Source organism: Triticum dicoccoides, chromosome 6B (assembly GCF_002162155.2).
Source record: "Triticum dicoccoides isolate Atlit2015 ecotype Zavitan chromosome 6B, WEW_v2.0, whole genome shotgun sequence".
In the NCBI taxonomy this organism is placed as follows: domain Eukaryota; kingdom Viridiplantae; phylum Streptophyta; class Magnoliopsida; order Poales; family Poaceae; genus Triticum; species Triticum dicoccoides.
This window is the reverse complement of record NC_041391.1, coordinates 644,733,782-644,750,554: the sequence shown is the minus strand read 5'-3', so window position 1 is coordinate 644,750,554 and position 16,773 is coordinate 644,733,782. Positions and strand designations below refer to the sequence as shown.

At 43.8% G+C, this 16,773-nt stretch overlaps 1 protein-coding gene, 1 non-coding gene and 1 pseudogene across 2 annotated transcripts; all 3 read right to left on the bottom strand.

Annotated features, from left to right (window-relative positions):
* Positions 1-128: 128 nt before the first annotated feature.
* LOC119325464 lies at positions 129-1,125 on the bottom strand. The gene has a single exon (XM_037599206.1). The coding sequence runs from the start codon at positions 997-999 to the stop codon at positions 409-411; it is 591 nt and encodes a 196-aa protein (XP_037455103.1). The 5' UTR covers positions 1,000-1,125; the 3' UTR covers positions 129-408.
* A 1,637-nt stretch (positions 1,126-2,762) lies between these two features.
* LOC119326861 lies at positions 2,763-2,922 on the bottom strand. The gene has a single exon (XR_005158226.1). It is a non-coding gene; the product is annotated as a U1 spliceosomal RNA (small nuclear RNA).
* Positions 2,923-13,542: 10,620 nt separating this feature from the next.
* On the bottom strand, positions 13,543-16,086 carry LOC119322188 (annotated as a pseudogene).
* Between the last annotated feature and the right edge of the window lie 687 nt (positions 16,087-16,773).

Sequence of the window (16,773 nt, the reverse complement as noted above, 5' to 3'; positions counted from 1 at the left end):
CCCCCTAAATTTACCTGAAAGGAGTAATTTGTCCAGCTTTACTTATCAAAAACTAGAAGGATAACTTGCTCTTTAGCTGAAGAGGCAAGTTTTAATCTCAACCACGGATCTGCATCGAAAGTCGAACATAAAGAAGGAATGTGTAATTATGTTGCTTGCATAATAGCAAACGTGGAATATACATCACAAGCATATTATTTCAGCTTGCTGCACATTTGACTTGATAAGGTACCGGTACCAGCTTTGGCAAATACCTTAATTACACAAACACAAGTGACTTGATAAGGTACCGGTACCAGCTTTGGCAAATACCTTAATTACAAAACACAAGTGACTTGATAAGTTACTAGTACCAGCTTTGGTAAATACCTTAATCACACAAAAACAAACATGATTAAGCCACTTTCGTCAGCAGCAACACACGACCATCCTTGCCTCGAGCTGCCTCTCCATGTTGAATCTTGCAATGAAGTCTTCCACTCTCCTATTCAGCTCCTCGGTAGGCAGCTCCGTTGCCTCCTCACAGTCTTCTTCCTTCATCACCTCTTCTTGCAGGTCATCACCTAAATTATTAAGCAGTGCGACGTCACTCTCTTCTTCCTTTTCACATTGATCTAGCTGCTGCGTGGTCATGCGTACACTAACTTCTTGTTCTGCTTTGACGATCTCTTCTGCAGCATGGGTCTCTTTGAGTGCGTGTGTAAAAGCCACAAGCTCACGGACCACAGCATCTATGTCATCGTCGCTAGTGCTTGTGGATCGAGCACCGTTCCGCGAGAGCCTGCACTCGGTGGCGAGGAAGAGGACGATGATGTTGGAGAAGATGAAGAGGCACTTGGGTGTGGCGATCGCTGAAGCAGCAGAAGGAAGTGACACAAAGAGGAAGGCCCTCAGGCAAGAACATGCATGCAGCACCCAGGTCACCATGGATAAGAGGACCAAACCAAGAAGAGCGGCTTTGGAGAAGGCCTGGAACCGGCCTGCGTAGCCTCTGGCCATGGCGGTTTTCGTGGTAAAGGGGCGATGTTGCGTTGCACTCTTGGATTTGCAATAGCGAAAAGAAGAACGAGCATATGCATGAAAAAACACAAGGAACCTGATGGATGCACGGCACCTAACGCATGCGGGTGTGGTCTATTTATAGCTGGAGAGTAGTGGCCAAAAGTCAGTTGGTCTTTACCCCGCCGGCTAAGTTATTCCCGGTTGAAATCAATCACTTGATTCCCTGCCTTATGCTGTTCTCTGCTTTTCCCATCTTTGCAAAAAGCAGTGGGACGTGATGGTCTGGTGGTGCTTGGGGAATATGGGCTGATTGCAAGGTCTGGTGATGCTTGGGGAATATGGGCTGATTGCAAGGTGTCTTGCTATGGTGGCTCTACATCATTCTGGACGCTGGACTCGGTGGAATTTACTTTTATTTTTTGAAGGCTTCATTTGATATTATCACGTGGGAAACTGAAAATCCAAATTTAGATGAAGATATTTGTCTGATGTATCTATCGAGGGATTATTCCAAATAAGATCCAATCTATCGAGATGCAAATGGTAGAGGAACAAAAGGTGTTGCTTCTGCAATGAAGATGAAGCAATTCAGCAGTGTTCGTCTCATGTCTTCTTTGTCCCTTTTGGGGTGGTGCGTTCTGTTTTGTAGCATATCCTTTCTCTGCAAGTAGTATCTCGAGTATGTTTGCTGTTGGGGAAGCACTTCAGCATTGTTCGTCTCATGTCTTCTTTGTCCCTTTTGGGGTGGTGGGTTCTGTTTTGCAGCATATCCTTTCTCTGCAAGTAGTATCTCAAGTATGTTCGATGTGTTCGGGAAGCAATTTAGAATCGTCCATCTCATGTCTTCTTTGCCCTTTTGTGTAGTTTGCTTGATGAAGCATGTTGTAGGGCTCCGGTTTCAGTCAGTCAGCTGAAACCGTTGGTCAGGTGCTTTAGGCTTTAGGCCTTTAGCAGTGTGTTGTTTGTTGTTGTTAACTTTGCTGCCAGGAAGCTGGCGAAATCAGGTTGATATTTTGTGTTGGCGAATGAGGAGCAAAGCAATGGGGAAATAGGACTGCGCAGCTGAACTCTGTTTGCACTAATGTTTTTCTTTTCAGGTTCCAGTAAAAGGCCCGATTGCACAGGGTGATTCTTTGGATAATCTGTCAGGAAGGCAACAACTTGATGAGATAATTCATATGCAAACAGAAATTGCTCACTTGTGGCATTGTTTTCTATTCAACCTCGAAATCGCTGCTACTGAGCAGGCAAATGTTATGAATTACTTCTTGTCTTCTGTATATGCCAGTGCATTACCTTTGTGTGTATTTCCGCCTGTGATTAATTTCCCGATCACTTCAAGAAATAATACTACTGTACCAGCCCAGGAACTTACTGATGTTGCTTGACTCATGTTCTGTTCTGTATCTTTAAGGCTTTTTTTGATAGAAAAAGAGAACTCACTAACGTTGTCAGTCTTGTTCAACTTTTTTGTATAGACTGTTCTGTTTCCTCGTTTGTTTTTGTAATTCATCATTTTGTCAGCTAAACATATTGCTCAATAATACATCAAGGCAAGCAAGGAAATCTGAACAATGTGCGCGGCACCAGGACGGGTGAACACATGGCACACGTCCATATGCCCACCTTTTTTTTTGCATGGTCCATATGCCCACCTTGCATTGAAACTGACAAACAAGATTGTTTTCGAAAGACCAGCAAATTCAAATTTAAGTGTTCAACGTAGCAAATTAAGATTAAAGTTTTTAACTAGACAATTGATAGCGGCCGCGCGAACGCGTACCCCCTCCATCATAAATTATGACGTCCACTCTTCCACTCGAGGAGATGGTAAGCCAGCGCATCCACCAAATGCAATGTGGACCACTAGCCTAGGCCACGACTCTTCATGATCAGTCGTCGACCCGTCCAGGTAAGTTATCAAATTCATCCAGGCATTAACTAGCAGATTTATTATAAAGAATATCACTTTCATCGAATATATAAAGAGAATTTATCCTTACTACCTGTGTCAGGGTGTCGAGCCATGTATTTCTTCAATAGGTGGTAAATTCTTAACATTTTCAGATTTAATATCATTTTCTTTCATAGATTTCTCGGCCTCTTGCATATATTCATGACTGAGGAATAGAATACCTCTCTTCTTCGGAGTTGCCTTAGGTAGGGGTGGGCACTGTTAAACCGAAACCGGAAAACCGAACCGAACCGAACCGTATTAACCGTTTTGCCGGTTAATTTAGTGGTCTGCTTTTTGGTTTGGTGGGAAACTCTATGGTTGTTCGTTGTTTGGTGTTTGTTCGGCTTCAATTGCCCAGAAACCGTATAGGTCGAAGAAACCGATATGTACGATGCCTCGTGTAATACCTTGTTTACGTATGCGCAACAGGGTGTCACACCTAATCTCTAGCTTAGTGTGACAAGGAACCTGACGGGTGGGTCCGGCCAACTGGCCGCCAGCTGGCCCGTGCGTGTGGAGTTAAAAGAGGCCGCCTATGGCTGAGTGAGGCATGCGTGTGTAAACTACTTTGTACCTGAACCTTTCCACTGCAATCTCACCTCCTTCCTCCTCTCCAAGTATTCCTCACCTGCCTCCTTCGTTCTCATCCCCGATCCCCTTTCCCCTTCGATCTGGTGTGTTACAAGTGGTATCAGAGCCAATTTCGCCGCCAATTTTTTCCCTTCGCGCAGGTTGTAGATCGGTAACATCCATCGCGCCGATGTGAGCTGATCCGGCAAGCACACCCGAACTCCGCCGCGGGGTTCAATCTCTCCAGAGCAAGGCGACGGCGCCCCTGAAAGCTTTGGCGGCCACGCGACAGGTGTTGGCCGCCATGGATGAGAGCAACAATAACATCACCAAGCTGCTCGAGTCCCTCCTCTCCAAGATGGACGAGCAAAAGGCGGCCCACGACAAGCAGATCAGGATGCAAGCTACGTTCAACACGTAGATCTCGCAGGAGATGCGTGGTCTCGCCAAGAAGATCGATCTGACCCAGGCTGATGTCGATGCGACGTGCAAGACCGTCGAGGGCTCGGCGCATGATGAAGCACAGAGACGAGTCGGTGGTGTAGATCAAGGTCCAGTGGGGAGCAGGAGACAAGGCACCAGCAATGTGGGAAGATTACAACGTCCTCCGCAAGCGATTCCGGCCACCACGCTCTAGTCGGAAGAGGAAGAAGAGGCACCTTAAGGAGGGGAGAATGTCACACCTAATCTCTAGCTTAGTGTGACAAGGAACCTGACGGGTGGGTCCGGCCAGCTGGCCCGTGCGTGTAGAGTTAACAGAGGCCGCCTGTGGCTGAGCGAGGCATGCGTGTGTAAACTACTCTGTACGTGAACCTTTCCACTGCAATCTCACCTCCTTCCCCCTCTCCAAGTATTCCTCACCTGCCTCCTTCGTTCTCATCTTCGATCCCCTTTCCCCCTTTGATCTGGTGTGTTACACATGGTCGTTTGATACAGAGTCGTTTTACTGATCGACCCATCCCAGTTGTAACTTAGGAATAACTAATGTAATCACCCCATGCTCCCACTTCCGTCGTATGAAAACCTAGTCATCAATAGTGATACCATCAGCCGCCCCTCTCTCCAGCCTTTGGCGAACAACTCATCGTCCAGCCGGCTTCGGCGAGCCAGCAATCACCGGCAATCCTTGTTGGTTGTGTTGGCTATCCGGCTAGTCGGTCGATCAAAGGTACTTGGACCGGTGCTCTGAGGTTCTAATCTTTGGATCGAAGTAGCACTACTATAAATAACACCATGCTAGTGGAAATTGGCAATGGCTCCTAGGTGCATATGCACCTATTGTCTAAATACACATTTTGAAAAGTTATTCGCCAATTTAATCCGCGCCTAGGATCCAAAACACCGCGTCCCCATGCTAGAATGAATAATTTAATCTACTTAGATTATTTTACTATTGTTTGCATGCAACACAATCAATAGTTGTATTCTTCCAACAATTAGTTATAGGATTCCAAGCTTAGTTTATGATTGATATTAAGGTTACTAGCTCATGTGATTATTTTGTGCATTCCATACAATGCAAATCACCACTCAATGATTCTTACACTTATACTGATGGGTGCATGTACTTCGGTTTTTCAGTTAACCGAGCAAACCGAACCGATATATTTTGGTGAATATGGTTTGGTTTCTAAATTTTGTGTGATTATTTCGGTTTCCATTTCTCCAAAACCGAAATTATGAAAACCGGATAAACCGAACCGTATTAACCATATAAACCGAACTCCCAAGCCTAGGCTTAGGTGGTAATTCAGGAAGTGTCCAATCATTATCATTTCTCAATATATTATTCAATAGTTCTTCAGTCTGTCCAATAGTTCGTTCACTGAAAAAAAACCGCACAACTATCTAGTTAGTCCCTAGAAGCATCGATTAGTCCATTATAAAAGATATCACGTATTTAATTTTTCTTGAGAGGATGATCAGGCAAAGCGTTAAGTAATTGGAGAAGCCTCAACCAAGCTTGAGGGAGATTCTCTTTTTCAATTTGCAAAAAGTTAAATATTTCCTATAAGGCAACTTGTTTCTTATGAGCAGAAAAATATTTTTTAGAGAAGTAATATATCATATCCCGAGGACTGTGCAAACAACCAGGAGCAAGAGTATTAAATAACTTCTTAGCATCACCTTTTAGTGGAAAAGGAAACAACTTAAGAATATAGTAATAGCTTTTTTTTCATCATGAGCAAATAGGATGGCTATATCATTTAATTTAGTAAGGTGTGTCACAACAGTTTCAGTTTCATAACCATGAAAATGATCAGATTCAACCAAAGTAATTTACTCGGGATCGGCGGAGAATTCATAATCCTTATCAATAACAAAAATAGGAGAAGTAGCAAATTTAGTATCATATTTCATTTTCTCCATCACAGATTGTTCTTTAAGCCTACTCAGTAATTTCTTAACACCATCTCTATCATTAGAAGAAAGAAAATTTCTAGCTATCTCCCCGTCAATAATATAACCCTCAGGTATTTCAACTCTAGTAGGAGAGCTAGGCACAATAGGAGAATTATGATTTTCATCAGTTTCAACAATTTTAAGTTCTTTAAATTTAGCAAGTTGTTCATCAAGAAATTCACCCAATGGCACAGTATCATGAAGCAGAATACTAGCATCATCACAAGTTTTATTTATAGCAGAAGTAGTATCATCAATTACTTGCGACATATCTGAATTAATAACAAGTGATGGTGTTGCAAGCCTACTCAAAACAGAAGGTGAATCAAGTGCAGAGTCTGATGACACTTCCTTACCTCCTCTCGTCTTAGAGGGTACGATCTTGGTTCTAGTATCTTTCAGATTCTTCACAATGATCAACAGATATAAATTCCAAGTGACTCAACAAATAGAGCTATGCTCCACGGCAACGGCGCCAGGAAAACGTCTTCATAATCCACAAGTATAGGGGATCACAACAGTCTTCGAGGGTAGTATTTCATCCAAATTTATTGATTCAACACAAGGAGAGCCAAAGAATATTTGCAAGTATTAACAATTGAGTTGTCAATTCCGCCACACCTAGAGAACTAAATATCTGTAGCAAAGTGTTTAGTAGCACAGTAGTATGATAGTTTGATAGAAGTGGTAACAATAACAACAACAGTAACAAGAACCAATGTTGGGGACATCGCTTATCGGGAACTTATCGGTCGACCCATGATAAGGGATAAATCGGCCAGTTTATCGGCATATCAGCCGATTTATGGCCATATCTGCTGATTTATTGGCTAATTTAACTTATCGGTCAGACATCGGTAAGCGATAAATCAACCGATTTATCGGAATATTGGAAGATATCTTGAACAGTTACAGGAAAAGTAACAATAGCAATTTGTAGTGATTGTAACAGCAGCAACAACAGTAGTAACTTGGCAAAGATCAATATATGAAAAGCATAGGCATTGGATCAGTGATGATATTTGTGTTGGATGACATTCATCATGTAATAGTCACAACCTAGAGCGATACACAATAGCTCCAATTCATCAATGTAATGTAGGCATGTATTCCGTATATAGTCATACATGCTTGTAATAAGAACGTGCATGACATCTTTTGTCCTACCCTCCCCCTACCCTCCCGGGGCAGCGGGGTCTATAAGGAAATCTAAGGGATATTAAGGCATCTTTTTAATAGAGAACAGAATAAAGCATTAGCACATAGTGAATACATGAACTCCGCAAACTACGACAATCGCCGAAAAGAATCCCAATTATAGTCACCTTGGGGTATGTGGATCATAGCACGTAATAGATGCATATATCTTGCAAGATAGGATCAAGAACTCAAATATATGCATGAAAATATAAAGGGATCAAATGTGAAATCATGGCACTCGGGCCCTAGTGACAAGCATTATTAAGCATAGCAAAATCATAGCAACATCAATCTCAGAACATAGTGGTTACTAGGGATCAAAGCCCTAACAAATTGACTCGATTACACACCAAATCTCATTCAACCCATCACCATCCAGCGAGCCTATGAAGAAATTATTCACTCGCGGTGATGAGCATCATGAAATTGTTGATGGAGGATGGTTGAGGATGACGATGGTGTTGAATCCCCCCTCTTCGGTGCCCCGAATGAACTCTAGATCAGCCTTCCCGATGAAGAACATGAGGTGTCGAAGGCTCCGTATTGTAAAATGCAATAAAAATTTCTCTCTGTTGTTTCTCTCGGCGAATAGGTACTTATGGAGTTGGAATTAGGGTTGCCGGAGGCTCCAGGGGGCCCACAAGCCTCGGGGGCACGCCCCTGGGCTTGTGGCTCCTGGGTGGCCCCCCTTTGGTAGTCCTCTTCTCCAATTATTTTTATATGTTCTGAAAATATTCTCTGTACATTTTCAGCTCGATCCGAGATCTTTTATTTCAGCACAAAAATAACACCATGTCAATTTTGCTGAAAACAACATCAGTCTGGGTTAGTTCCATTCAAATCATGAAAATTAGAGTCCAAAACAAGAGCACAAGTGTTTGAAAAAATAGATACATTTGGGATGTATCACTGCTCCGCCTCCTCCTCCGGATCCGTCACCTCCATCGGCCTCGGTAGCTGCTCTCCCTCCTCCTCCTCCGGCTACTGCCGCTCCTCCACCTCTGGCTCCGGTGAGTCTAGAGGCAGCCTGGCAACGATGCGGGTAGCGTGCCTCACTTGGATCACCTCCGTGGTCTGCCTCCGGCGCTCTGGATTTAGCATAGCGTACGTCGTGATCTTGCGCCGGACCATGGCGATGCCGGACAACACGGGAGAGCGGGTGAGAGGAGGCAGACTGGCTCGGGTGGCGGCGCAGAGAGCGAGGAGGTGGATGGGCTAGGGTTGGGGACGTTAGCAGGCTTGAATAGCTGGATTTGGCCTTGGGCGGCGAGCCAGAGCGGCGGCACGTGGCCACACCGCGGCGATGGAGGAGGCCTTCGTCGGACCGCCGGGTTTCTGGGTGATTCCGCATGGGACCCCATTGTTAGTCCTACGCGACGGATGCGCTCGAGCGCCCGCATATCGGCCCCATATTTGGGCTGGATATGAGGGGTGCCAGTCAGCCTGGGCATTTGAAGCCCGTTTGAGGCGCCCGTATAGGTCATATTTTTGTGACCGGCCAGTGACCGGGCAGGCCTCCCAGTCGTTTGAGGCCGGTTTGGGGGCACTCGGTTGTAGATGCTCACAGCTCCTCAACTCAACTCACCATGACAACAGTATAGCCGACCATGCATGGGCAAATTCACTATTTTGGCCCTTTTGACATAGTTTAGCATGAATGGTGACATCGCCCTTCGCCGATTGGCCCCGCAACCGTCATTGGTCCTTCTCTGCTGGCCCCTCCGACTTCTGCGACATGGCGTACATCTCGTGCAGGTCCCCGTCTATGCATGCCCGATGCTGGCAACATAGATGCGTGCCTTCGTCCACGACGTGTCCCCGAGCCTGGCAAGTCTGGGGTGGCGCTTTGTCAACTTCGTCTTTGTCCGTCTACGCATGCCCGGTGCTGGCAACACTGATGCATGCCTTCATCCACGGTGTGTCCCTGGGTTTGGCAAACCCGGCGCGATGCCTTGTCAACAACGTCTTCTCCCCAGCGCACCACTACTTCGACACCACTGCGCCCATGACTAACTCGGCGCCTCCTTGTGCCCACGGCTCCACCGCGACTTCCTTGACACCGGCTATGCCAACTCGACATCGACCACGATGTTGTTTGCACGGCTATCTTAACCACGGCTACACCACCCTACGCTCTCGGCTACCTCGACATCAGCACAAAGGGCTATCACCACTCTTGAGCAACTCGTCGGATTCCTCTACAATCAACGTGACCGCGACGCGACACCCTCCATGACGCTCCAGCTACGATTGTGGGGGATGTCAACCCATCGGTTGCTATTCTCTCCAGTCTTTCCATCTGCGATGCTCCTGTTGTTCGCAATGCTACCACCACGACTGTGGGGAGATTCAGCATTTGGTTTGAATGATTCTTTGATGGGCAAGAATCTGAATGAGCACCTAGCATATTGACAAACAAATACAGCTAAGTGACAGGCATTGCTTCAACTCAGATATGACAAATATTAAGGATGGGAAGCATGCATCAATTACATCATTTAAATTCATATAAGGTCTTGCATTGACATAAAAGAGAAGAAACATGGCTGAAGATGCACACATACAAATACTCTTTCTTAAAATGCTAACTGTAAATTGTTGAACTACTTCTAGTAAAAAACTATGCAAAAGGCTCAAGTAGTCCATGCATATATTCTGAATTTAGACTTTCCTCATAGGCGCTGGCTTCTCGCCAAGCAGGTGCCTCATTTTTTTGTACACTAGATCGTTGATGGCGCGTGTTGCGGCGCCTGTCTATTTTGCACTAGAATAATTGGATTTTTCAGAATTATTAATCATAAATGAAGTATCAAAAGATGGTTATGTTCAGGCACGAACATGTCACCGTGTACCTCCAACACCGAGGGAGATGCATCACAGCTCACGTCGAAGGAGACCCGTCCGGAAGCGCGGTACGCAAGCAATCCGGCGGGTGCTTTTGAGGACCCAAAACCCCATACGCCCGAGAGAGACCTCGTCAGGGCGCGGCGCGGCTATGGGCTGCCCTAGATCGTCCTGACTGCCCCTAGGGCCTCGAGGTTCGCCGCCCAGCAACAAGAAGAACGAACGAAGAACGAGGAAGAAGAAGAACAAGGATAGGAGATAGATGAACACGAAAAAGTAGTAAATGTATTTGTTCGATTGTGTGTTGTTGAATCGGCCGTCACCCCTTAGGTATATAAGAGGCGGCTGGACTTCCCGTGCAAGGAAAAGGCTTCGATTCACGCCCAAAACCCTAGTCAAATTCGGATTGGTTTTGTCCGAACTTTCCAAAACAGTTTGGTTTAAACTGGCTGCACCTTGCGGGTCTTTTTTGTGGTAGTAAACGACCTCAGATAAAAATGCGCCCAAAAGCATATTTACTCGATTCGACGAGACGAACAACTTTCATGTTGAACGTTTTTTGATACGAGGACATGTTCAGGGCTGAATCGCTCGCGCTACCCATCAGACACCGTGTCTGATGGGGCGAGCCAGTTTTGCCTCGTGACAAAGCCGTATTCAAATGGCTCTAACTTTTGCATATGTTCTCGGATTGAGATGATTTTTGTATCAGAATTATCCGTTTCAACGATACGCACAACTTTCATGTTGAAACTTTTTCCAGTTGAGGCCATTTTAATTGGGTTTCAATCCATTCTTTAATCTGGTGTCAACATGAGCATCTTTGAACTTGTCATAACTTTTGCATCCGGGCTCCATTTTAGACCATCTTCATATCCATCTTGATCTTCGCGAAGAGAGCCATCCCATTGTGACTTCAATAATAAGTACTAGATCGAGATCGCACCTTGGCATGAGGGTGCCGGTCCCAACGTTTTTGTCAAGTAGGTAAGGCTTAGCATGGATAAGAATAAAGTGAAGAAGGAACATTCCATCTGTTTCAGTTCCGTTCCAGCTATAGCAAGTTTAAAACGCAGTACAGATATAAAACAACATCACATATTAGTATATGGTATGAACATGAACAATTACAGAATCGTATCTTAAAGGCCCTAATTAAAATGAAAACAATACTTCTCGAAAGAAAAGCAGGAGGAAGCATAACACATATAATAGTTATGGTTGAGTACAAACAGAGAACTAAATGTTGCATGGTATTAATATCTCAGTATGAACCAAATTAGCAGGTTAAAATCACAGTACAAATGCTTAACACAAGCCAATTCTACAAAATCCTCGAAGTTTAGTCTTTAGACCATGTCATGGTAGTCAGCGGTAAAATAAATCATGAGATAGTTGGTATACAGACAGATGATCCCCAACGTCAACCGATACGTGGATCCTTTTACCCACAAAAGCCGAGATGCCTAAAAAAATATTGCAATTAATTCCATGCAGTCATTTAGCAAAATGCTTAGAACAAATAGATGTTACTCCTACCATAAAGAAATATAAGAGCGTTTAGATCACTACTTTAGTGATCTAAATGCTCTTATATTTCTTCACCGAGGGGGTAGAGAATGTAAAATTGCATATCCATGTTGCTCTTCTACTTGAGTTTGTCTTCTCAGCATGTGTAGTTTCAGCTAGTTTCGCTTGTGTGGAGCCATTTAGTAATAGGAGTACTAAAGGTGCAAAGATACCAAATTATTCAGGCTCTACTGCATCTCTTACCACTATCTTATTCACAGATAGTTTATTACTCCCCCCGTTCCTTTATATAAGGTGTATTTGTTTTTTGGTAAAATTCCAGAATGTAAGGTGCATTTCTTCTAATTCCTCATAATTCCCTTGTTAGCCCTCCAGAAAAATGAAAAGTATCCCTCTTCTGATTGTCTGTATCCCTCCTTTAGCAAAAGAAGGAAAGTATCTCTCTATCAATTGCATGCATCTCTTATATTCCTGGACTAATTGATTTACTTACCACTAATCAACAAATTTGCCAAGGGTAATTTAGTCCTAACATGTCTATAATTCCATGCCTTGGTCACCGTGCCAAAAATAATACACCTTACATAACGGAACGGAGGGAGTACGTAATTGGTGTTAACAATAAAATCGGCACGAAATGATGCAAACTTTTTTCCACTTGAATTTAATCAAGCGGTCAGCTTGGTAAGCTACCAACAAGATTTTGAATTTAAATACCTATATAATATTTTATCATTTAGAATTTGGTTGAATGGAATCCTGGCAACATGTTTGTGTGTGGAGGACTGCAGTTGGTGTATACATTTCTGGAAGCATATTTTCTTTTCATATATAAACAACCTTTAGTATCCGAACCAGAACAAAAAAAAATTATGGTTGACTTGGTTCGTATGATCATTCCCAGTAGCTCCACAACACGAACCAATCATCATAAAACATTGACCATTTCTTAGATATACTTATCTAATATACCTACAAGGCTAAAAAAAGACACTATAGTGTGATGCAGTACATGTAAATTTTTATGTAACACCACCATTTAGGGAAAATGATTGGCCTCACTGAAGATAGTGAATCCCTCATGCCAACATGTGAGATAAAGAAAATCTTATAAATCATGGTGCAAGTGTGTTGTCCGGAAAAAAATATTCAGATGGTCTAAGCATGTCCTATAGGATGAGGCACTATCCTATCAAAACCACCAAGTGACAATATTATCGCACACAACCAATGCCATCTAAATCTAAAGTGAAAACTATCCAAGACATGAAGCCATGTACTTCACTATTCATGGTTGCAAAGTAACACCACTCCCACTCACACAAACAGAGTAAAATCAAATCAGCCTAAAGAGAAAACAGTAGGGGGGAGATTAGGAGATCTCACCTTGTCGAATGGTTACCGAACTTTTGGTCAAATTGCAAAGGCAAGAAAGCATGGTCCTCACCACTCAAGGATGCACTGGAGATGCAAATCATTCTTGCAACTTGTAACCTGTGACAATTCAAAACAAAAAAAAAACAGAACAGATTCAACTTCAGACACGTCTACCACTGAATCGAAAGATTTCCATCGCCAATCACCATTATATCCACAAGACAAAGGTATCTACCGTGCAGGACTCACTGTCACAGAAGGCCTCAAGACAGATGCTGCAGGCGTGGTCACAGGAGTCGTACACATCGCCCCTTCGTGAAAGCTGCCGCCGATGAGAGCTTCTCCATCCCTCCAGCCCCCAGCCCTCCTCCCTCAGATGGGACCTACCGGCTACCAGAGATGGTCGCCGTCGTCCTCTGGACCTTGACGGATCTGACGGGAAGGGGAGGGGACGGCCAGGATCCGGTCGTCGCCTCGGGCGTCAACGGCTAGTGTGTCAGCGGTGAGGCTGTCGCTTGCCTCCTTCCGGCCGCCTTCAGGTGCCTGCGAGATGTGAGTCCAAAGCCCATAGAACGCAAAGCTCAAAAACAAATAGATCAAGAGAAAGAAAATGCCAAGCAAGATCTAGCATGTTGCTGGCAGGTGGTGTACCTCCAGGACGGTGGCAGTCTACGCGAACTGGAGCGGCCTATCCACGGCGGTGAATAGATCCTCGTGCCCTGATCGGGAGCGCGACAAGGAGCACCAGGAGCCACTCTTTAAGGCTGAGTGGCACGATGCCAAACACCTGCGCGAGCAACGACACGCAGAGGATGATGAAGTGCAGCCCGAATGACACCGACATGGCCAGGAGCAGCCACGGGTTGACCCACGAAGGCATCCTTAGCAGGCTCGTGTCCCCTAAGAGGGCGTTGAGCGAGTTGAACATCTCGATCGCCACGAGCATGGACAGTGAGAGCGTCGTTTCCTTCACTTTGCGGGCCTGGAAGTGGTCACAGGGGTTGTCGTCGAAGGTGAAAGTTCTAGCACGAGCAATGAAGGGCGCAGCTGTGAAGTTGTCCCAGCTAGAGCACTGGCCGCAGTTCGAGGGCTATGATAACTGACAAGTGTGGCCATCTCTAGTGAGATCAATGCCCATGAAAGATCCGTGGGTGTACCGGATGACCAAACGGTTGTAACCCCCATGTAAAGGCCAATGACCTGCAAGTTATGTGATTGGTGAGAATTATAATCTCGAGAAGAAAGGTAGAGATGCCTAAAACAGATCAAACAGATATGTGGTGATCATTTACCAGGTAACAGAACAAAATCCAGGGAGTAATCAATGAGTCATCGCTCCTCCTTGGTGGTTTCTTCATGATGTCCTTGTCAGACGGATTGAAACCCAAAGCAGTTGCAGAGGGGCCATCGGTGACGAGATTTACCCATATAAATTGAATAGGTATCAACCCCTCAGGAATACTCAAAGCAGAGGTAAGGAAGATTGAAGCAACTTCACCAATGTTTGAGGAAATCATGTATATATCTGCAGCAGTGAAGCAAGGGCCTTCAGAATACTCAAGGAATAGAAGGTTTTCCACCAACTGGATGTGAAGTATGAAAGCAGACACAATCACACAATCATTCTCGATTCAGGAACATCATTTTTAGCAAGCCATATAGAACAAGCACAAATACGCAGGCAACCACAAAACTGTCAATGAGAAGTGAGAAAAAGGCTCTCAGTGCACAAACCTTATGAAAGCTTTCATGTTACTGTAAATAGATCTTCCTTCACCAACTGCGGCAACTATGGTACTGAAATTGTCGTCAGCTAGTACCATGTCAGAAGCCTCTTTGGCAACCTAAAAATAAAGATTAGATTGGTCCAAAAATATTAAGCTGAATAAAGCATGGTTTTGCAAATATCACTCTTTTCTTAGAACCTCCCAGTAATGTTCTACAATCTAAACAGAAAAATAATCTTGTTTTGCTGGTTCAAACAGTGTTATCTGGTTAGCATGAAGCAGTAACAGATGAGGGGACAAGGGCTGCCAATCAATACAATTCATAGGTTTCTGAAGTACAAAGGTTGGAAAAGAAACAACAAGACTTTTGAGAAATCAATAGTTTTTGTCTGGAAAACGAGTGGAAGAAGTGATTTTAAAGAAGAAGACCATGAAGACTCTAAAGTGCAACATGATGAATGATTCAGGCACGCTAGTAGGGTGATGGTGGTCCCTGGTTTTCTGTTAATTCTGCAATAGTCCATTCAGTCTAGTATTTGTGATCCGTTTAGATATGAGTTCAGAGCAGCGATGAGTTCAATATAAATGCATATTATCATTTGTATATGCAAATCCTATTGGAGTCCTAAAAAGGAGTGAAATCATTGTGAGCTGAGAGAATGGACAGAAACAAATTTAAAAATTATTTCTTGCACAAGTCTATTTGCATATCATTTTTAATTTGGACATAAATAAAGGAAGCCACTTGGCATGATATTTTTAACTGAACTAAATGTCCAATGCTATGTAAACAATTAAATCTGGGATTGACCAAAATCATCGGATTACTGAAATTATATTTGTATCCGAGAACCCAACTATCTATAGAAAATATGAGAGAACCTAAAAGGACCATCTGACCAAATTTTGTCGTACGACAGAATCTACCATGCCACAACGATGTGCATTCTACTTTGACACTATTTTTTCTTTCTCTCACTGAAATGTGCAACTAAAAATACCAAACCAGGGTTTACAATCGAAGACAAGATTGCATTATGGTACTTGAGGAGAAACCAATACAATTACTCAGTTGTTGGTGCGGTAGTGTTTTATGCACGAGACCATCTATAGAAGCTAATGAAATTATGCAATACAAAGCATGTGGAGGCACATGGATAGTTCCCATCAGGTCTCTTCTATATGTTGAGATGTTGAAAAACATATAGGTGCATGAAAACTATTTCACACAACTGAAATGCCAATGGATGACTGATTGAATCTAGGGGTGAAATAAAAGCTGCGTACCCTCAAGAATTGAATGATAAAGTAATTAGCATGGCAAAGAAACAGTTTACAGGACATGATAGTTTTTGCAGCTCACATGCATATATAACCGCAAATAAAGCTAAACTGCCCTCAGTATTTACCTCAGGGGGCTTCACACAGATCCTGGCACATACATATAAATTTCTCTCATGTAGATCATCCACAAACATGTCCACGACCTCGTTAGGTAATGTCGCGTTAGCATGGTATCCCTATGAAAAAACACACGCAGAGAACACATTCAGTAACCAACAAGCATCTTATAATCCTGGAGAACAGCGTCAAAAGATATAGGCTATCAACATTACAAAGACATAATTTATCCTACTCAAATCACAGGCAACTAAGGAAAGCCCTTAAATGTCCTAGAGAGACAACAATGTAGAGAAACAACAACCACCACTTGCATAAGCAGCGTATGAGTCGCAAAAGACTGGAGAACAAAATAGGCATTCACCTTTTCATCAGTCACGACCATATGTACGCTACTAGCAAAAGGGCTATAGATGGGATGGACACTAATGGCGCACCTGTCATGTGGTGTGCCATTAGTATATACTAATGGCGCACCATGTTCTGGTGCGCCATTAGTGTGGAAGACACTAATGGCGCACCAGACACTAGGTGCGCCACTAGTAACATTTTTTTTCATTTTTCCAAACATACTAATGACGCATCCGAGCGAAGTGCCCCATTACTAGTTCTAATTAGTAATGACGCACCAGCCACAGAATGCGCCAGTACTGTATTTTTTTATTCTTTTTTTGCAAAACTACTAATGGCGCACCGTGGCACAGTGCGCCATTACTAGTTTAAACTAGTAATGGTGCACTGTGCCACGATGAACCATTAGTA

Excerpts from the sequence above, each read along its gene's own strand:
- LOC119325464 (XM_037599206.1), bottom strand. The coding sequence starts at position 999 with ATGGCCAGAGGCTACGCAGGCCGGTTCCAGGCCTTCTCCAAAGCCGCT.